We start from the raw sequence: 22,952 nt of genomic DNA, 5'->3' as shown, positions 1-22,952 counted from the left end.
CACGAATAATTTGTTTGCCAGTCTAAAAAAATTGACTTTTTTTTTCTTTTTTTGTATTTTGATTTGTCGTTTTTGTTTGATATTTCAAAAGTATTGTATGAACATTTTGGCACAAAATTGATTCCATATGATTTGGGCATCAATTACACTATAATGATGTTCATAAAGGTGAAGAAACGGTTACCTTTAACCTTGGTTTGTTTCATACAATTTTACTGGCTACCAGCTGATATGGATGAGGAACAGAATTATCCAATCAGATTCATGCTCCCCCCATTTCTGTTTGAAACCTCCTAACCAGCTAGCTACACCCTGAGCACACGGATATCAAGGTGAAGAATGTTTCAGAAGCACTGTTGATCTACTGTGGGAGAAAAAGAAAGCTGCCTCTGATATCAGATAAAATGTCATTTCCCCAGTAGCCCCCAAGCATAACTACGTCATCACTTGTTTATCGCAATACATTACGGGGGTCAGTAGTTGGGCAATACACTGGATGTCAGATTAATTTTACGTGAGAGCAATGTGAGAGGAGCGATTTTGCCGTGCTCTGTCGTGGAAGACGATGAAATTGGTGATTTAAAGAGGTGGATAACATGTTGAGGGTTTATAGCAGGAAATTTTGAATTCAAATCAAGCTTGGTGAGAAGGTAAGACATAAGAGACAAGAATTCGTACAACCTAGAGACTGACCGAGTCTACCACACTGTACAAGAACAACAACATCAAATCTCAGAATGTCTTATCAAAACATTTATAAATGAGTGATTAGTTAAATAAAACTTGATATCAGGAAACATTACAAAAAAAAATCTTTGGAAACCTGCTGATCTGCCGTGTCATGTTCAGTATAAATGCATTTACTTCAATAAATGCTGCTAGTGAGGTACACTGAACATTATACACACCCGAAAGAGAACCCTTCGTTGTTTGGGAGTTTTATTGGTCCGACAGGTTTGTTCAGCTGCCGAGTGCTTCAGTACGTTGAGAGGCAAAGGCTCAAGAATGCTTCTTTGGAATATCGCTAGTTTCAGACGATGAACAGTGTCGATTATTATAATTATCTATAACCGAAGGCCATTCCGCAGACCATGGAAATATTGCCGGGTCACAGTATATCTTTTTCCCACCAGAGAAATGTAAGCTACAAACACTTGTCCGTTTCGATGCAGTTTGAAGGTTTTTGTTGCGGATTAAACTTATCCATTTCTTTCTTCTCTTCTTCTCGACTGGCAGCTGATAAAAGCTCAAATGAGGTGTTCTCTTGGTCGTGGAGACACAGTAAGGCACACAACAATTCACGTTAGGCATGATTAAAACCGGTTAGACAGAACAATGCAGTGTTTAACAAAGGCAAAAGTAAACAATACGGCGGGGCTGACCCCGGGTATCGCCCATAATACATTGCGGTAAACAAGCGATGACATGGGTTAGGGTTATCACTAGCATGGTTTTAATCATTTTCAGTCGAAATTTCAAAAAGGCTTTTTATGAAGGCGACATTATTAATAATGGCAAGGCTGGTTAACTGCCAGATCATGCCTTAAAGGGATCCTCCAGCAGATTTATTCTCAAACTTATTTTAAGTAAAAGTAGTCGCAGATTTCAAAAATCAAACTTTCATTTTCAGAGACCAAACAGTGTTCGAGAAAAATAAATTTTCTTTAAAATGCCGGATGGGTTTCCTGTGCTGGTGATGTCTGCGATGACGTCATGTAGCGGTCACTTGGAGCAACTCAGCTGTTTATATTCTCTGTTTACATCGTAGTTTTGCTAGTTTTACAAGTATCTTACAGAATTTATCGGTTTTTAAATGAGTATGCCTCACTGTGGAGCATGTAAATGCCACAATGATGCTAAAATGAAAGCACAAGCTGGAACTAGACTGCATTTCCACAGAGAAAAGGCAAAGTATGCTTCCTCAGCTGTGGCAAAGTGTCACTGACAGAAATTGGATCAGACATGAGACCTCGCGCTGCAAAATCTTTTTTTCACATGATCACACACATGAAAATGTGTGTGGCAAAGTGTGTGTAGTGTGTGTGGCTGCATGCTCTAAAATCTGTTTTAAACCATGCCCCACTCTCTGTTAATCTACCCAGCACCAGCTGTAGATCATGTAAAAAAAAAAGATTTTAAGAGTGTGAAGTGTCATATCATGCTGCAAGTTGAGCCATTTTAAACCGAGATTTTAAAGCGCGCAGCCACACACACTTTCTGTAGATCATGTGGGGAAAAAAAAAAAAGATTTTGCAGTGCGAAGTCTCATGTCTGATCCAGTTTCTGTCGGTGACACTTTGCCACAGCTGAGGAAGCACACTTTGCCTTTTCTCTGCGGAAATACAGTCTAGTTCCAGCTTGTGCTTTGTTTTTAGCATCATTGCGGCATTTATATGCTACACAATGAGGCATACTCATTTAAAAACTGATAAATTTGGTAAAACTAGCAAAACTACGATGTAAACAGAGGATATAAACAGCTGAGTTGCTCCAAGCGACCACAACATGACGTCACCGCATACTTCACCATCGCAGGAAGCCCATTTTTCTCGAACACTGTTCGGTCTCCAAAAATGAAAGTTTGATTTTTGCAATCTGCGACTACTTTTACTTAAAACAAGTTTGAGAAAAAATCTCCTGGAGAGTCCCTTTAAATGATTACATAACAAATTTGCACCAGCAGCATTCCTACTACTGTCTGGCATCCATACAAAATACATCAGTGTGTCTCACTGATCATTATAATTTCTGAATTGATTCAGTTCATTTCGCATCCTCGCTGAAATTAATATGTCTTTTCCACTGTAATGTTAGTTGATCCTTCAGGCTGAAAAACACACAAACATACCTGTCCAGCCAGCATCTCATACAAGAGGACACCATAGGCCCACCAGTCCACGGATTTTCCATAAGGCTGATATGCAATGATCTGTAGAGAGGCAGAGAGCAGACATGTTGAGGATTATGTCCACACTGAGGATCATTCATGCCCTTTCTGTCCATGTGTGTTCACTGTAGTGTGGGTTTAATTACAGAGGTGGAGATTTTTTCAAAGAACTGACAGTCCTACACACTACTCACTAAAAATAGACGCACACGTGCATAATAATATGTATTAGCACAGTGGAAATCTCCTGTTGCATGCCAACTCTTTCTTCAGTGGAGAAGCAGAATTAATTCCAGATAATCTATCTCGATATACTACTAATTCTAAAGTATGTTAGGAAATACACCAAGAAATATCAAAACATTTGCTGTTCATAAACTCTAATCAGGCATAGGCTATGCAAAGGAAACTGTCCAAAGGATCCTGAGCTCTGTAGCATGATATTGGTTATCCAACTAACTATATAATTAGCACCAAGAACCAAAACAAATCCATTAATCTGCTTTGATGGAGAGAAAAATATTTTGACTCCTCAGAATATCATCGCTAATTCTGTTACTTTAGGATTGACAAGCGTGTAAGAACTGTTATGGCAGATGACAGATGTCAAAACTGTGACACTGTTGATCACTCCATCCTCTTGTCATCTTTATCAGCTCTAGGGATCTGCAGGACAGCCCTAGACTGGTTCAAGTCCTACCTCTCTGGTCTGGGATTGTATCAGCACTACACCCACTTACCACCGGTGTCCCTCAAGGTTCAGTCCTTGGACCGCTTCTCTTTTCCCTCTACACCTAGTCTCTTGGCCCAATTATCTCTGCTCATGGTCTATCCTACCACTGCTATGCTGGTGACACCCAACTGTTTCCTCTTTTCCTCCTTCTGACACACAGATCTCCACTCGTATCTCTGCTTGCCTGTGTGACATCAAGAGCTGGATGGACAACCATCACTTGACGCGCAACCTAGGCAAGACGGAGGTAATCTACATTCCCGCTCCATCCTCTCCACCCTTGGACAATGTCATCCCCCTGGGGGACATCTCTAGGTCTCCTTCACCCAGTGCGAAGAACCTAGGGGTTGTGTTTGATGACAAACTCTCCTCCTCAGCGAACATCGCTGCAGTGACCTAGACGTGTAGATTCCTCCTCTACAATATCTAAATGATCCGTCCTTTTCTTACCATCTACTCTAGTCAGCTCCTGGGCCAAGCACTGATCCTCTCCCGCTTGGACTGCAACTCTCTCCTTGCTGGCCTTCCAGCTTCTGCCATCAGACCCCTGCAGCTCATCCAGAACACTGTGGCTCGCCTGGTCTACAACCTCCCTTGTTCTTCCCAGGTCACCCCTCTGCTTGCTGACCTGCACTGGCTACCTATCGCAACTTGCATCAAATTTAAGACATTGGTGCTAGCTTAGCAGGTTCTCAAGGGGTTAGGGCCAGTATACCTCCAGAGTCTGATCCACCCCTACACGCCAGCCAGATCCCTACGCTCTGCTACTATTGGTCACCTGGCCCCTCCTCCTCTCCACTCCTGCTCAGCCCGCTCAAGACTACTGTCTGTCCTGGTTCCCCGTTGGTAGAATGACCTTCCCATTGAGGTCAGAACTGCCGACTCCCTAACCACCTTCAAGCGCAGACTGAAGACTCACCTCTTCGGGCTGCAACTCTCCCTTTCTTCCCTGCCCACTGTGTAATGACGTTTCAGTCTAGACCAACCCAGGCTGTGTACTGTCTAGCCTGGGGTTAGCTGTTTTGAGTTCTCCATTTAGTTGTACTTTATATGGTTGGTTTGTTTCCTTGGCTGTTTGAGTACCAGTATTTCAACAGCATAGTACACTAGGTATTGCTGTCACTTGTTCAGCTGGCACGAGAACTTTCTTGTCTAGAAGTTCAGCACGTCGTGTACCTGACTTTTGCACTTGCTGTATGTCGTTCTGGATAACAGCGTCTGCTAAATGCCACGTAATGTAATGTAAGGTAATGAATTTAAGCATTTTCCAACCCTGATAATCTACAGTGATATTTTCTGAAGTCTGACAACCAGAGCAATGATAATAATATCCTCTGTTTTCATAAATAACATACATGTGCTTGAACACATTTTTAATTATATTATTGGAAATGTGGACTTGATACTTAACCAAGCTCTTTCAGAGTAGTTAGCATCATGTGTTGAAAAAAAAATTATGAGGTACTATTTGAGTTAAGAATAAACAGTCTTTATAATACTTTATAATACTAATGTTACGATTTATGGATTCACAAAAAATGCAGTACGAGCCATTTGCATAAACATGCATTGCCTTGTATGTATTTTCTTCTGTATTTTGACTATTTTCTACATCGCAGAACAATACTGAAGACATCAAAACTATGAAATAACATATGGAACAGATATGGAATTATGTGGTAAAGAAAAAAGTGTTAAAAACAAAATAAGTTTCATATTTTAAGATTCTTCAAAGTAGCCACCGTTTACCTTGATGACACTATTGGCATTATCTTATACCCAGCTTCATGAGATAGTCACCTGGAACGCTTTTTAATTAACAGGTGCCTCGTCAAAAGTTAATTAGTGCGACTTCTTGCCTTCTTAATGCGTTTGAGATCAAACAGTAAATAGTAAATAATAAAAATACAGTAAATAGCCCTATTCAACACCACAGCTGCAGTAATCCATGTTATATCAAGAACCGCTCAACTAAGTAAAGGGAAACGACATCCATGATCACTTTAAGACATGAAGCGTCTTTTAATTAATAAACATAAAGAAAAAAACCCATTTAATTAGAAGGTGTGTCCAAACTTTTGACTGGTACTGTACATGAATCTACCTGTTTCTTTTTTTTTTTTTTGAGATTTGTAGATAGAACAGATGGAAATGCGTGCTTTTTGTCGTCATCCATAAACTCTGAAGATTTTTAAGAACACTGATCATAAAAGAAGTGATTATGGAAAGCAGCAGCATGATTCCTGCTTTCAGTTTTGTCACAGCAGAGTGAAGAAAGACAATGAACATGGAATAAGGAAGGAAGTGTAAATTACTGAGTCAATACAAAGTACAGCAAAGATACAGTATTTGCTCAGTACAGTATCAGTGACTGTGAGTTGGCCTAGTGGTTAGTGTGCTCGCCTCTCGACCGAGAGATTGCGAGTTCTACTCGCAGTCAGGTCATACCAAAGACCATCGTAAAATGGTACCTACTACCGTCTGGCAAGGCATGCTGAAATCAGGGATGAGAGTGGGTGGTCATCAAAAAAGCAGAAAACAAGATGGCGCCCGAAGCCAACGGGGCGGGGGGGCTTCAAGATGCCCCCCCGGAAAATTTTGAAAAATAAGGCCTTACAAACCACTTGTCCTGCAATCTGAGCTGTAGTAGATAAAAAAAATATATCTGTTGTCATATTTACATGAAAATATGTTTCAAATCAATAGGAGTATTGTTTGAATTCAAGATAAAATCACATTCTACATTCAAGGGTATGGTTATAATTCATGATCAACAAAAACGACAAACTAAATTCACATTAAACTTAAGTTTTATTAATTATCAAAATGTTCATATATTAAATAAGGTGTTAGGGTGACTGACCTTTTCTCCCTATGTCCTCATTAGCTGCATATGATTTCTTCAAAAAGTCTTTTGAAATATTTAAGTTTTCAAAACTGTCAGCATTAATTCAGATTTACTGACTATCTATCATATACATGTTCAATGTACTAAATCAAACAAATTCTAAGTTTATGGAATAATGTCTATGTACACTTTATACAATTATTTATAGTTCACAGTCACTTCTCATTTTCATTTTATCATTTCGACTTCTTCAGCTTTTTGGCCAAAGACAACAGCTTGTCAGTCCTCACTGTTTTTTATACCAGCATTGATTTCACGTACCTTTGCTTCGTCTCGCTTGTCAATTGTATTCGCATTTTGAGTAAAAAAGCCGATACGAAAGAGAAACGTATTTTTGAAGCGCAGCGACGATGAACATGTGCAAGTTTCGATAAAATAGAACAGATGTGGGTACTTTTGTAAGAACTGTTATGATTGGCTTTTGTTCTCTCCCACACTCTTGTAAGAACTGTCATGATTGGCTTTTGTTCTCTCCCACACTCTTGTAAGAACTGTTATGATTGGCTATCATGCTCTCGCCAGCGATGTTTTGGCCAATTACATTGTAGATAACATGTATTCTACCGCGAGACTTAGCGAGACTAAAGATGGCGAAAATGTAAACATGTAACATCATCGTAGGAACGAATTACGCTTGAGTATCACAAAGGAACATACCCCAACCCCCCTCAATAAATGAAAAAAAAAAATCTCAACGGATTTGGCATAATATAAAAAGGTTGATTTTTACTCAGAAAAAGCGGAAATCCGCCGAAAAGCGGAAAACTCTCATCCCTGTGAAATACAGATGTGAGTGAGGAAGTCAAACTCTTGTGGTTACCAGAGGACTAGCTCCCCCACCGTAACCCTAGCTGTATAGGTGAAAGGCTGAGGGCTATCGAAACGGAGATGGGTACAACACCTGTACGCCTTCAAGAGCTGGTTAGTACCGGGACAGGAGACTGCCTGAGAAGACCAGATACTGGCTTGACTTGATGGTATCAGTGATGTGTGCTGAATCCTCTCTTACGACAATTTAGTTGTGGGATTATTGGTTTTCATTTGCCCTTGAAAGTGGTTTTTTTTTGTCTAATTCCAAACTGATCCAAGATGTTTGAGTAAGATATGCCTTCATCTTTACTTTCACTGCTATGTTCATTATTTCTGAGTGTTGTATTTTTCTTTCTCTGTTATAATAATCTCTTACTTGAGGATATCCAAGCAGATGTTTGTCTCTCAGGGAAAATGTACCAGTTAAATCTTGAGCAGACCTTAATTACCTCGCCCGGAACGGAGTCCACCAGGGGGCGAGGTATTATTTTTGGTCGGGTTTCTTTTTTTTTTTGTTAATAATATTACGGGAAAACGGCTGGCTCAATCTTCATGAAACTTTCAGGATAGCTGGGCATTGATCTCAAATAGAACCTCCAACATTTTGAGGGTCATCCGGTTAAGGTCACCAAAAAGGTCAAAATTGTTTTTGTTGTGGTTACTGCCTCATATAGAGGCGCTAGCCACTATGTCATCGTGCTGTAAGAATGTAAGAGTGTAACAATCGCGCACTGCGCATACGGTACACGTGTTCCGATTAAAATGGCCGGTGAGTGTGTACAATTCGGTTCACCATTCGAAATAAATGGACTAGACGAAAGAAATCGCTTTCAGACATGTTTATGCTTATTACAGAGGGAACGTGCGTTCCACTGAGCTCTAGCGCCGGGCCATTTCCGGGAAATAAGAGTTTGGGTCATGGCGACAGTGTGTGTATGTCAGCCTCGGTTCGGAGGTTTCAGTTTTGAAAACTGTAAGAGGCAAGAGTAGAATAATATAAAGTACAGACACTTGGTATATTTTACTTCTGTTATTTTTAAATTGTTCATTTTTGGATTACGCTTTGTTTTTGTGGCTACTGCCTCATAGAGTAAATATATATGCTATATTTACTGTATGAACATGGTATCAGAAAATTTTATTTATAAGCAGTAGCCACATGTACCCACAGGGTACCTATTTTGTTCATGATATCTTCCTTCATATTCATCATAAGTGCTACCGGGCGAGGTTTGTTTTGCCTGGCAACACTTGTTCTCCCAACAGCTAGCCGCTGTGTTCGGGGATCAGGTCGTCGAGGCCCCTGCCTTCGACTACCGCCCAATCCACACTGCACCGGCCTCCTACGGCTACCTCTGTGGGTGGTGAACCCACAGGAGGTCGGGCCCACGTCACCGCTTCGGGCTGAGACCGGCTGGGCCCCGTGGGCAAAGGCCTGGCCACCAAGCGCTCGCATACGAGCCCCAACCCCGGGCCTGGCTCCAGGGTGGGGCCCTGGCTGCGCCATACCAGGCGATGTCACGGTCCTTGATCAATTATTCTCCATAAGGGTTTTGGTGAACTACTCTTGGTCTGGCCTGTCACCTAGGACCTGTCTGCCTTGGGAGACCCTAACAGGGGCGTAATGCCCCCGACAACACAGCTCCTAGGATCATTCAAGCACACAAACCCCTCCACCACAATAAGGTGGCAGTTCTAGGAGGGGAGTTCCCTGGGGAGGTGTTCCAGGCATGTCCCCCTGGGAGGAGGCCCCGGGAAAGACCCAGGACACGCTGGAGGGACTATGTCTCTCGGCTGGCCTGGGAACACCTCGGTGTTCTTCCCGAGGAGCTGGCCGAGGTGTCTGGGGAAAGGGAAGTTTGGGCTTCCATGCTCAGACTGCTGCCTCCGTGACCTGGCCTCGGATAAGCGGAAGAAGACAAGACGAGACACTCTATTGTAACGGAAAGCCAATAATTCCCCAGGTGCCTTTGTGCTTCAAGTAATGGATGAAAAGCAATTTCCTGCGGAGGATTCAATTTGTAATGGACATGCTGTTACTAGATCAAGTTCAAATATCAATTTTTGGAGATAATCAATTTTCATAGCAGAGCTCTTATTCTGGGCGGCATGGTGGTGTAGTGGTTAGCGCTGTCGCCTCACAGCAAGAAGGTCCGGGTTCGAGCCCCGTGGCCGGCGAGGGCCTTTCTGTGCGGAGTTTGCATGTTCTCCCCGTGTCCGCGTGGGTTTCCTCCGGGTGCTCCGGTTTCCCCCACAGTCCAAAGACATGCAGGTTAGGTTAACTGGTGACTCTAAATTGACCGTAGGTGTGAATGTGAGTGTGAATGGTTGTCTGTGTCTATGTGTCAGCCCTGTGATGACCTGGCGACTTGTCCAGGGTGTACCCCGCCTTTCGCCCGTAGTCAGCTGGGATAGGCTCCAGCTTGCCTGCGACCCTGTAGAACAGGATAAAGCGGCTACAGATAATGAGATGAGATGAGATGAGCTCTTATTCTCTAAAGTGTGTTTAAATATAATAGACTATTGATACAGCTGCACGAAGCAGTAAGGGCTTGGGTTTGGGCTGAGGAGAAATATTTCTTTAAAGTTTTCCTATCCTTTGTTAATTAGACTGTTCATCACTGGTCTAGTGCTTGCGCTTCTCCGTACTATGGACTTCTTCCATGCACTCGTGTGTGGATATTGCTGTGCAATAATAAATCCAAAATCTCACTTGATGAGCTGTTTCTTCAGCCTACATTGTAGCTTATGTTTAGAGTATGATTTTGTTGAGCTTTCTGCCAGTAACTTTCCATATCATTAATCTCTGCATTCCTTCTGTATACACTCGTAGGACAGATAGCATAAAATAGCTAAACAAACAAAACAATCATAACAAATACATAAATAAATTAAAACACAAAATAATATTTTTTCCCCCCAGGGATCTGCAGCCGTGTGTCTAAACGAGAAGTGAAAACCCTGGCAACTTGCTTCTCACACCAACGTCCCACCCCCTCTCACCCTCCCCTCACGTCTTACCTCTGGGGCAATGTAATCTGGAGTACCGCAGAAGGTACGCGTTGTCATGCTTTCGTACATGTTCTCTTTGCACATGCCGAAATCTGCTATTTTAATGTGGCCTTCTGAGTCCAGCATCACGTTATCCAACTTCAGGTCTCTGGAAGAGAAAAGATAAATAGGACATCAGTGGAGCAGACGAAGGGCCATGATTAAATATAAGATAGGTATGACAGATACGACAAATACTGTATCTGACCATATTTTTGAGATCATGCCACTCAGAAACCTTGTAGGCACATGATGCCTGTTGTCTAATCCAATGAATAGGTCCTATCTGCTTGTTAAGTCTGACGTCAATAGTCATTTCCGGGGCCAAAGGCACCTTCAGTATTGCCAACGTAGAGACTCTGGTGCTAGATTTAGACCCCTTTAACGAATTTAATTTAAAAAAAAAAAGCCTATTGACAAATCTAGCAACTTTTTCAGCATACATTAGTGACTATCTTGAACTCAATATGGCTCTCCAGCTCACATCACAGCTGCTGTTGTACGAGTTTAGGAAGCAAGTTCGCTCGACTCACAGTGTAACGCCTGAATTGCACTTGCGACCAATCACTGATAACCCTGGTCCCCCTCGACACAGCACTGGGGCATGTTGAGTAGACAAGGCTTGGCCCCGGAAATACGGTCGTTACATCACTACTTAACAAACGGGTACAGTCAGTGGATCCCGCAAGGGACATGAGGATAAATTCACTGAGATTGCTAGCTACTCTAGCAGCCTAATTTCAGATTCAGACAGGTCACCGTGTGATGGTAGCTGCACTGGTGTTCCCTCTACAGAACAAACTGTAGCAGGTCTTTGTCTTGGTGAAAGGAGCCCAAACACTGGCTTGCTGACAAAGCAGCACCTTCTTAACAGAAGGAGTCAATAATCACCATGGATACCTTCTTTAAGGGGTGGTGTGGTAGCACAGGGGTACTGGGGACAATGGTCATAGCACATCTAACAGGTGAAAAATCAGGGCAGTCCATCTGCACTGTTAGCCCATGTTTACATTAGACCGTATCAGCGGATCATCAGATTAACGTTTTTAAAACGATTAGTGTGCACACAGCAACACCAATACACGATTTGCATGCACACAGCAACACCAATACACGGATACGCTCGGCTCCGCAGGCATCCTGCGCTCCAAATCACTCCGCCCTGAACAGCAAGTGCCCTCTGGAGGGTGCGCACTCCGGCCTTGCGCAGCTCACAGAGCACGCGAGTGAAGTGCACAAGCTGTGATTCGGGACTGAGCCGCTGTGTGTGTGATCCCAGCGCACATCACTTACCACTTGCAAGTGGAAGGATGGCAAGCCTAAAGACAATCATAACTACACAATGGGCAGTATTTGCATCAGTATTTGCAGTATTTTCATACTTTTATACTCTTTAATGAAAGGTGATACAAGGCGGAAGTCCGCGCCGTTTTTCAGCAGTCGCGTCACATGATCAACGCCAGCGAATCAGGAAGGTGGATGTCACAGTGACGTTGTCCAATGACGACGCCAGCTAGAGCTCAGCACAGCGTATCCGTGTATTCTCAATGTTTACACAGCACCGGAGCTGACACGATCTGGATTGAATACGTGGACCCTGGCGGATTCCCGTTTCCCGGCGTTTCCAGGCGGTTTAATGTAAATGGACAGTGCATCCGCAAAGAAAACGAGACAGATACGGTCTAATGTAAACTTGGCCTTAGAAACAGGGGTTCAGTAGGAGTCCATTTCTGTCTCCCAAGGTACAATCTACACTAATGTACCCCCTACGGCTCATTATAAAACTGGAAGGGCCAAAAAAGGACATACAGTTAGGTCCATATATATATTTGGACACTGACACAGATTTTGTTTTTTTACCTGTTTACTGAAATATATTCAAGTTATAGTTATATAATGGACATGGACATAAAGTCCAGACTTTCAGCTTTCATTTGAGGGTATCCACATTAAAATTGGATGAAGGGTTTAGGAGTTTCAGCTCCTTAACATGTGCCACCCTGTTTTTAAAGGGACCAAAAGTAATTGGACAATTGACTCAAAGGCTATTTCATGGGGAGGTGTGGGCAATTCCTTCGTTATGTCATTCTCAATTAAGCAGATAAAAGGCCTGGAGTTGATTTGAGGTGTGGTGCTTGCATTTGGAAGATTTTGCTGTGAAGAAAACATGCGGTCAAAGGAGCTCTCCATGCAGGTGAAACAAGCCATCCTTAAAGGAACAGTCCACCGTATTTCCATAATGAAATATGCTCTTATCTGAATTGAGACGAGCTGCTCCGTACCTCTCCGAGCTTTGCGCGACCTCCCAGTCAGTCAGACGCAGTCAGACGTGCTGTCACTCCTGTTAGCAATGTAGCTAGGCTCAGCATGGCCAATGGTATTTTTTGGGGCTGTAGTTAGATGCGACCAAACTCTTCTGCGTTTTTCCTGTTTACATAGATTTATATGACCAGTGATATGAAACAAGTTCAGTTACACAAATTGAAATGTAGCGATTTTCTATGCTATGGAAAGTCCGCACTATAATGACAGGCGTACTAACACCTTCTGCGCGCTTCGGCAGCGCATTGATATCTGAGCTCCGTATCAATGCGCTGCCGAAGCGCGCAGAAGGTATTAGTACGCCTGTCATTATAGTGCGGACTTTCCATAGCATAGAAAATCGCTACGTTTCAATTTGCGTAACTGAACTTGTTTCATATCACTGGTCATATAAACCTATGTAAACAGGAAAAACGCGGAAGAGTTTGGTCGCATCTAACTACAGCCCCAAAAAATACCGTTGGCCATACTGAGCCTAGCTACATTGCTAACAGGAGTGACAGCACGTCTGACTGCGTCTGACTGACTGGGAGGTCGCGCAAAGCTCGGAGAGGTACGGAGCAGCTCGTCTCAATTCAGATAAGAGCATATTTCATTATGGAAATACGGTGGACTGTTCCTTTAAGCTGCGCAAACAGAAAAAAACATCTGAGAAATTGCTACAATATTAGGAGTGGCAAAATCTACAGGTTGGTATATCCTGAGAAAGAAAGAAAGCACTGGTGAACTCATCAATGCAAAAAGACCTGGATGCCCACAGAAGACAACAGTGATAGATGATCGCAGAATAATTTCCATGGTGAAGAGAAACCCCTTCACAACAGCCAACCAAGTGAACAACACTCTCCAGGAAGTAGGCGTATCAATATCCAAATCTACCATAAAGAAAAAACTGCATGAAAGTAAATACAGAGGGTTCACTGCACGGTGCAAGACACTCATAAGCCTCAAGAATAAAAAGGCTAGATTGGACTTTGCTAAAAAACATCTAAAAAAGCCAGCACAGATCTGGAAGAACATTCTTTGGACAGATGAAACCAAGATCAACCTCTACCAGAATGATGGAAAGAAAAAAGTATGGTGAAGACGTGGTACAGCTCATGATCCAAACCATACCACATCATCTGTAAAACACGGCGGAGGCAGTGTGATGGCTTGGGCATGCATGGCTGCCAGTGGCACTGGGTCACTAGTGTTTACTGATGATGTGACACAGGACAGAAGCAGCTGGATGAATTCTGAGGTATTCAGAGACATACTGTGTGCTCAAATCCAGCCAAATGCAGCCAAACTGATTGGTCGGCGTTTCATAATACAGATGGATAATGACCCAAAACATAAAGCCAAAGCAACCCAGGAGTTTATTAAAGCAAAGAAGTGGAATATTCTTCAATGGCCAAGTCAGTCACCTGATCTCAACCCAATTGAGCATGCATTTCACTTGTTAAAGACTAAACTTCAGACAGAAAGGCCCACAAACAAACAGTAACTGAAAACCGCTGCAGTAAAGGCCTGGCACAGCATTAAAAAGGAGGAAACACAGCGTCTGGTGATGTCCATGAGTTCAAGACTTCAGGCAGTCATTGCCAACAAAGGGTTTTCAACCAAGTATTAGAAATGAACATTTTATTTACAATTATTTAATTTGTCCAATTACTTTTGAGCCCCTGAAATGAAGGGATTGTGTTTAAAAAATGCTTTAGTTCCTCACATTTTTATGCAATCATTTTGCTCAACCCACTGAATTAAAGCTGAAAGTCTGAACTTCAACTGCATCTGAATTGTTTTGTTCAGAATTCATTGTGGTAATGTACAGAAACAAAATTAGAAAAATGTTGCCTCTGTCCAAATATTTATGGACCTAACTGTATATGGTCCCAAGCAGTATATAAAGGGTACAACAAATAAGTACCTTAGAGGGTACTGCCCCAGTGACAAGCCATTGTACCTATAAAGGTACAACAATGTACTTTATTTTCTGAGAGTGTGGGCCATACATTATACTGTATTCGACTGAACTCGCAAGTGACAATTGGCAGGCCAGAACGATGAATTGGAGCATTCGACACACAAAGTTGAAAACACACGGACGTCTCTGTGTTTCTTTTGCTAGCAACAAGCTAGGCAGTTAACTGTGATGAGTGATGTATATTTTCTTCAGCAAGCAGTGATCTGTATAATCGACGTTATAGATTTAACAAGTGAATATGTCTGTATGTTGATTGAGCGAAAGCAAATACTTGTATATACAGTACAGAGGGGAACCGTCAGGGCTTTCTAGGCCTTCAGAGAAGGCCCAAACATATCAGCATTTCAAATGTTATATTTAATTTCTTTCATTCTTTCATAATTTGGCCTCATTTTCTATCAAATTTGCTTCAGAAATGAAAGGGTTATTGTCCTGAAAACATTAAAATCGAGTTATCCAATGAGGTTTTTTGTTTGCTGTCTCCAGGCTGAGAAGAGTTTAGAGCCAGCTCACTCATTGGTTAGGACTTCATTGCCGGACAGAAGGCCATGGCAGTGTATGTTTATGTAGGAAGTGACAGATGAACTAACCAATCAGATTTTGATTTATAGTGGGAGGGACCAAAAATTTATCGCCCTAGACCTGCTTGAAGGCCAACACGAGCTTAACCATGAATCAGCGGCATCAGTGCAGCAGTGAAGTCACCTTCCAGCCAGTGTAGCATTCATCAGCGGTGCTCGCGAATGCTAATAAAGTGGTCGAGCCAGTGCTATCGAGAGCAAGAAGAATAGGCTAACGACCGAGAAACTAAGATTTCTGTCTCCAGACTCTTCTTCCATCCATGCACGCTCAGGATAGTATTTTTCACTCAGGTGCTAAAGAAATCAGCTGGACTTGCTTGAAATTCTTGAAATCCGTTTCACCTCTCATATGAAAGGCTTCTTCAGTTCTGTCTGACTAGTGCGGAGTTCCAGGTATTTATCCTCTAGTGGACCAAAAGCAACCCTAAGGAGAGTCGTTGAGGTCACATGGATCGTTGACCCTTTCAGCCATCCTGTAGGTTGTTAGGGTCACTGGAGGCCGGGTGTGAATGGTGTTAGCAGCCTAGAGGGTCATTAGGGTGATCTGTGGGTCGTTGGCGCTCTCTGTCATCATGTGACTCATTGAAGTCAGTTGAATCTTGGTGTGGAGGTGTATTCAGTTTTCTGGGAAGTGTGCCAAGGACTGCATTGTAGGTGGCTGATAAGCGGTGGTCGTACCAGGTTGACAAAGATGCCTTCTTTCACTCCTCTTTCAAACCACTGGTCTTCTCTGGCTCAAAAGCCTCAATCTCACTAGCGTTCTCCATACATAAATCCATATTTGTCTTAATCCATTTGAGCCCTCGATAGACTGGGTGCGAGCGGGTTATATATCAGAAAAAGATACGAACGAAGTTACAAAGCAACTGAGATGTCAACTATCTTAAGTTTATTATTTCTTTATTGGACGCCTTGTCCTTGCTGGTTACCATGTGTTAGAGAGTTATGGGTATTGCAAGGGAAGAAGCTTTGTCGTGGCCCTGTGCGTGGGTGTGTATATGATTACATGCATGTGTAAAAATGAGTCCCTCTTCAGCACCATCAAGGAATATTATTAATACCAATGATGTTTTTGCTCTTTGAGGGATCAGAAGCAAGGATGTGAATAGAAAGAGCTCTGCAATGTGACAGGTAAGCAGCCTTTCTCTCTCTCTCACTCTCTCTCTCTCCATCACTCAAGGTATGAGTAATACATCTTCATCAGTGTCATAAGACTGACACCACCCAGACACTATAATGACAGTATAACTGTTGTAAACTGCCACCTGCAGTAAAATGTATTTGTCAAACCACGCTGAGCTCAACATTTACATTCTAGCAATGTACACACCTGCCAGTGAGATGTCCTTGCAGACAAAGCAAACACTGGGAATTTTCAGACTCCCAGTACTACTGGCTCATACCAACACAAAATATAGAAAAGGCTATCCAGTGACCCTAACAACCTACAGGATGACTGAGGGGGTCAACGACCCATGTGACCTCAATGACTCTCCTTAGGGTTGCTTTTGGTCCATGAGAGGATCTTAACTTACCATGATCTGTCTTAACTCCATATAGTAATACAGTAATTCATAATAGTATGCGCTTCATATTCTAGTTGCAGAAGACACATGCACTAACATAAGGGAAGAAAGAAAAGAAAAAGGCTATCCCAATTCCAGTTAAACTGCTGGGCTTCAAATTAGTTGAAATAAGCTATACTCTCATGGTCAAACTGTGCTGCATTTTGTGGATTTATTTGTAGCGTGCTTTATGGCTATGTAATTCAATTGCTGCTTTAAAGCTCGACGGCCTTTCGATTTCATAAAATCGGTGAAATATAGTTCCTTCTGAAGTTTGGTCATTGTGATATATGTTTATTTCTGTAATATCTCACAAAATATCAGGGCATTCTGTGGCTGGGAAAGTTGTTTAATTTGAGGGGATTCCCGAGCAAATAATGTGCATGAAATCGCTCACGTTGCACAGTCAAGCAGACAGAGGAAGTCCGTGTGCGCAAGTGTAGGTTTACCTACTACTTCTTTTGGGTTTTACGGCAACTGGTGTCCACAGTGTTGCATTACTGCCATCTACAGGTTTACCTTGAGCGTGCACTGACAGTTCCATCATTCTGTCGCTAAACGAACAGCTGATCACACCGAGGTGCTCGCTGACCGCCGATATTTATTAGTTTGGTCCTGTTTTTCCTTTCCGTCGCAACATAACGTATTTTCTTCTCGCTCTCCGTTACTGGAATCACTCTTTCACGTTTCATTCGCACACTCACGTCCTCCATTTTCCTCTCCTGTTTCAAATTTGTATCCCGCAATGCCTTGTGCGAACGGGGAAAGCCCACCACGTGATGCATGACGTCGTATCTTGAACTGGGTCATGGTGATGCAGGAAAAAATAGTGGAGAATTTAGGGCCACGTGGCACTAAATTCATTAACTGTTCTATTAAAAAAAACCTAATAAAATTGGAAGTCTGTGATTCGAATTCAGTAGCTTTTGGTCCACTAAACAAAAATAATTGGGTGTCAGGGAAACTTCTTTTTATGTCCTAAATTTGAAAAATCTGAAAGGCAGTCTACCTTTAATGTAGCGATACTACAGAGCCCCCCAAGGGCCATGGTGGGTTTTTTTGTAGCTACTTTTCCGTTTCCTTGCAACACTTTTACATTCCAGTTCAATAAAGGTTAGGGTTTGTTAAACTTTCAAGCACCACTGTATATAAACACCTGGAAAGCACTTGCAGTTTGCGAAGTACTGAGTTGCGTTGCTGACACATTACCGAGCCTTATTTTCTTGACTGGTCTCCTGGTTTCCTGACCCCTGTTTCCTTGTTGTTGATTCTGCCTTTGCTTGTGATAATCTATTTGTGCCTCACTCGATCTACTGCCCGTTTTTCCGTTTACGATTTTGCCTGCCGTTCTGGATTGTTTGCTTGTTTTCAGTTTTATTAATAAACATCTTCTGCACATACATCTGACTCCAACCCATCTCTGACGGTTGACAGCTTCATAGAAACTGAATATGATTTATTGAAGTTTAGAGAGCATAACTCAGCCTATATACATTTATATATGAAAACAATATGACATTTCTGGAGAAATGTCAGTTGCAAAAACGTGAGGAAGGACCTCTGTAACTTTACGACTGCACTCCTCTGTAAAGCTAGTATCTCACTGGGCTGCGACAGCTTGCGACAAATTGCGAACGTCATTCGCGAGAGTGTTTCAAAAGTGTCTTGAAACATTCGCGGGGCTTCTCAATTTCCTCGCATGAGTCGCAAAGTGTCGCTCCTTCGTCGCTGAAATTTTGAACATGTTCAAAAAATTCGTGCGACAAAATTTCTCTCAAAATAGCCGCAAATGCATCGCTGGTGTCGCAAAGCCGTCGCGAACCCTTCTCAAGTCAGTTTCCGTGAGGCTTCCTTTACTTCCCTGCCTGCCGAGGGGAAGCCGGGCTGCGACAGCCTGCGACTAGTTGGAGACGCAACAATTGCGGTAAAATATACGAATATTAATCCAGTGTGAATCCAAGTGAAAATTGTCGTTAATTTGCATATTTTATCGCAATTGTTGTGTCTCCAACTAGTCGCAGGCTGTCGCAGCCCAGTGAGATACTAGCCTAACTGTTAAGACTCCTGGTTTAGTGTTTCTTCCACCACTGTAGAGACAGCAGCAGACATTTGGTTCAGACTTTGACCTACCTGTAGATGATTCCCTTCCTATGCAGGAAAAACAGGCCCAAGGCAATCTCAGCAGCGTAGAATCTACAAACACATAATAAAGATATGATCAGTCTTGTAAGGTAATAGACAGATAGATAGATAGATAGATAGATAGATAGATAGATAGATAGATAGATAGATAGATAGATAGATAGATAGGTTTACTTTATTGATCCCAAGATGGGAAATTGTTATGTTACAGAAGCAAGTTATCAGACATGCAAAAAGAAAAGACACACTGTACAACATAAAATAGAATTTTAAAAAAATCCTAAGAACAAGCTGTCTCTACAATATACACATAAAAATGATGACAACATTCTTATAGTAGGTTTACTGCTTTCTCAGAATTACAGTCAGCTTCAACAGGTATCAAGAACGAACCAGACCACAAGGCTAAAGTCAACCTTAAACATAAATATAACAGTTACTAAAGGCAAAAAAAAGTGTTAAATGCAAAGTGTTTTGTGGACGTATGAGGTGTCTGCAGAATGCCACAACTATGATTTTTCTATTAGTTTCAGCACAGGCAGCTTTTAGCTACATGGAAGCCCATACCTTTGCTAAAATTTAGTTTTAAATAAGATTAGTGAGTAAAAAAGGTTACTGAGTAAAAGAAACGATTGCTCTTGTTTACTGAAAGCAGTGTTATAATGGCATGGTGGGGAAGTGATTAGCCCTGTTGCATCACAGCAAAGTGGTTTTGGGCAGGCTTGCGGTACTCGAGTCCGACTCGTGCCCGAATTTTAAGGATTCGTGACTTGACTTGGACTTGAGCACTGATGACTCGGACTCATAAATTGGAGACGAGGACTCGGATTTTTTCTTTATTTTTTTCGTCTCATCTCGTCTCGTCTTCATCCGCTTTATCCGGGACCGGGTCGCAGAGGCAGCAGTCTGAGCATGGAAGCCCAAACTTCCCTTTCCCCAGACACCTCAGCCAGCTCCTCGGGAAGAACACCGAGGCATTCCCAGGCCAGCCGAAAGACATAGTCCCTCCAGCATGTCCTGGGTCTTCCCCGGGGCCTCCTCCCGGGGGGACATGCCTGGAACACCTCCCCAGGGAGGCGTCCAGGAGGCATCCGAAAGAGATGCCCAAGCCACCTCAGCTGATTCCTCTCGATTTTTTAATTTTTTTGTAACACGCCATAATAATTTGGTATAAGATATTTTTATCTACATTAATTTTACACTAATTTCGTGCAAGAGAATGCACATTCACCTGTCCATACGTCATGTTGAGGAACAAACTAACGTTAATGGCGCTAAAATGCCTGGAGAGAACGCCCCTAGGATTGTCCGCTTTGCTTATACAGACTTCTCGTGCAGTGGGGGGGAAAATGCACTGCTGTGTGTTCCATATGTAGAAGAACTATCGAGGAGACGACGGGGACAACCTCGAACTTCAATCGTCATTTGGCAAGACTCCACCCAGAGAAGGAAGTGACACGCTATGGTCATTGCTCTGTTGCTTGCTGAGTGATGAACTAGCTAGTGTTAACCCTCGCTCATGTTATTTGCCCTGCTGATAGTGGGCGGGGCTTGTTGAGCGATGAACAAGCTTTTTAACTGTAGCCTGTTCACTAAAACGATGCAGTCGAGCAGGAACGTTAGTCCAACACAGTAGCAGAGACGCGTTTACATAAAGGCAGCAACAGCCACCGTCAAATGGTGCGGGTGGAGTCTTGTTCTCGGACTCGACTCGGATCAAGAATGGACTAGACTCTAAAGTTTCTTTAATGACTTGGACTTGAACACTGGGGACTTGAGACTGGACTTGGACTCGAGATTTAGTGACTCAACTACAACACTGGTTTTGGGTTTGAACCTGCTGGGCGACTGGGGTCTTTCTGTGTGGAGTTTGTGTATTCTCCCTGTGCCTGTGTGGCTTTCGTCCAGGTGCTCTGGCTTCCTCCCACCATGGGCGTAGCGGATGCGGGGTACGCGGAGGACATGTCCCCCGCACTTCCTGTATTTGTGCCCTCTGTCCCCCGCACTTTTTACAGCCATTACAACCACTCAATTCATTTTTAACATGTGGAAACGTGTTTTTCCGAGCCGCCTCTAAATGCATCATGAGCAGGCGGAGCTAAGGCGGCAAACAAACAACGCTGTCGCGTGTGATCAGAGACGCTTTAGAAAATATTGTATGAGTATCTTCGGTGTGATTCAGATCTGGGCAGTGCTTCTGTATGTTCAGCAAACCAGCCAAGAGGCTAAAGACTTTAGACAGTTTTTTCCAAACAAACCGTGTAAGTTGAGTAATGCTGTTGAATGTAGATAATGTTTAGCTAAAAGATGACAGATGTCAATTTAGTTAGTTAAGCTAGCTAGCTACGTTAGAGGCGGTAGTAACTAGTTACATTTACTCCGTTACATTTACTTGAGTAACTTTTTGGATAAATTGTACTCTTAAGAGTTGTTTTGTTGCAAAATACGTTTTACTTTTACTTGAGTAATATTATTCTAAAGTAACAATACTCTTACTTGAGTAACGTTACTATTTTGGCTACTCTTATGGCCCTTTTCCACTACCCTTTTTCAGCTCACTTCAACTCGCTTCAGCTCACTTCAGCCCGACACGGCTCGCGTTTCGACTATCTCAAAACAGCACGACTCAGCTCGCTTCAGCCCTGCTTAGCACCCAAAACTCGCACCGTTTTGGAGTAGGGCTGAAGCGAGCAAAACCGAGCTGAGTGAGGCTGGGGGCGTGAGCAGACACTCCCTTGTGCACTGATTGGTGAGGAGGAGTGTCCTCACATGCCCACACACACCCCGCGAGCGCGCTGGGATCTGCAAACACCGTAAACCCGGAAGAAGGAGAATTACGAGAATTCTGAAGCCTTAGGCGCCTCGCCTCATCTATACGCTCTTGCCAGTATCTGTTGGCGTTGTCGGTGACAACAAGCCACAGCACCAAGACCAGCAACACTAACGACTCCATGTCCTTCATGTTTATTGTTTACTATCTGGGTCGTGAGACTACCGCTTAAAAGATCACTGATGTCACTGTTTGCGCCGCTTAACGACATCACGTGACGTCCACCCACTTTCGCTAACTCCACCCAATGTGTCCACCCACTTCCAGCCAGCACGGTTCAGCGCGGTTGTAGTCGAAATGCAACTCCAACAGCCCCGCTCAGCTCGACTCAGCCCAACTCAGCACGGCACGGCTCAGCCCGACTCAGCCGCGTTTGTAGTGGAAAAGCGGCATAAGATTACTCACTTCTGGGTAGAAAATAAGAATATAAACGTATTTGTGTTCCTTTGACTGTTATTTTTGTAAAGATTTAATTTATTTTTGTGGTAGTTAAAGTTTAAAGTACATGAATTTGCTGATTATTATTACTGTATTCCTAATTCTATTTCATTTCCACATCTTTTTTTAATCTTTATTGCCACAATAGAAAGAGCAGGGTGAGAGAGGAGACAGTGGACCAGAGGCCAACAGGGATGATTATGCAGGGTCACAGGTGGAAGAGAATATAACTAGCTATGTCACTACTACTATTCTTAATTCTATTTATACATTTTACTTTATAGATTTTGACTTTAGATTTTGACAGTATATCATTTTAAAGAACTAAAGTCGGTTCCCTGGTGCTGTGCTGTTTGTGGTTATGTGGTTCTTTAGCGGCTAAGGAGAGGTGCAATTGAATGCGAGAGGATGATAAATCACTCAATAGACCTCGGAACAATTTGTCCCCCTCACTTCTAAAATGATGGCTACGCCCCTGCCTCCCACAGTCCAAAAGACATGTGGATTTGGTTAACTAGCTACTCTACATTCCCCATAGGTGTGAATGTGAGCATGAATGGTTGTTCATCTCCGTGTGAGATTGGATTACAGACCTGTCCAGGGTGTACCCTGCCTCACCCCCAAGGTCAACTGGAATTGGCTCCAGCTCACCCGCAACCCACAATGGAAAAACAACATAGAAAATGGATGGATGAATGGAGTATTATAATGATTTG

General features: G+C 42.8%; 1 protein-coding gene across 3 annotated transcripts in view; it reads right to left on the bottom strand.

Annotated features, from left to right (window-relative positions):
• Positions 1–22,952, bottom strand: part of prkcab (protein kinase C, alpha, b) — a 435,027-nt gene that overhangs the window by 31,832 nt on the left and 380,243 nt on the right. For all 3 annotated transcript variants that reach the window (XR_009650839.1, XM_060901369.1, XM_060901370.1), the window contains 3 exons: positions 18,957–19,019; positions 10,360–10,498; positions 2,849–2,929 (listed from right to left, as the gene is read on the bottom strand). Coding sequence is in view for 2 of the 3 variants with exons in the window: in XM_060901369.1 (XP_060757352.1) it covers positions 2,849–2,929; positions 10,360–10,498; positions 18,957–19,019 (283 nt within the window). In the remaining variant the exon portion in view is untranslated. The remainder of the gene's footprint in view (positions 1–2,848; positions 2,930–10,359; positions 10,499–18,956; positions 19,020–22,952) is intronic.

This window comes from Neoarius graeffei, chromosome 20 (assembly GCF_027579695.1).
Source record: "Neoarius graeffei isolate fNeoGra1 chromosome 20, fNeoGra1.pri, whole genome shotgun sequence".
Classification (NCBI taxonomy): Eukaryota; Metazoa; Chordata; class Actinopteri; order Siluriformes; family Ariidae; genus Neoarius; species Neoarius graeffei.
Note: the sequence above shows the minus strand (reverse complement) of the source record. Positions and strands in the feature narration are given on the sequence as shown.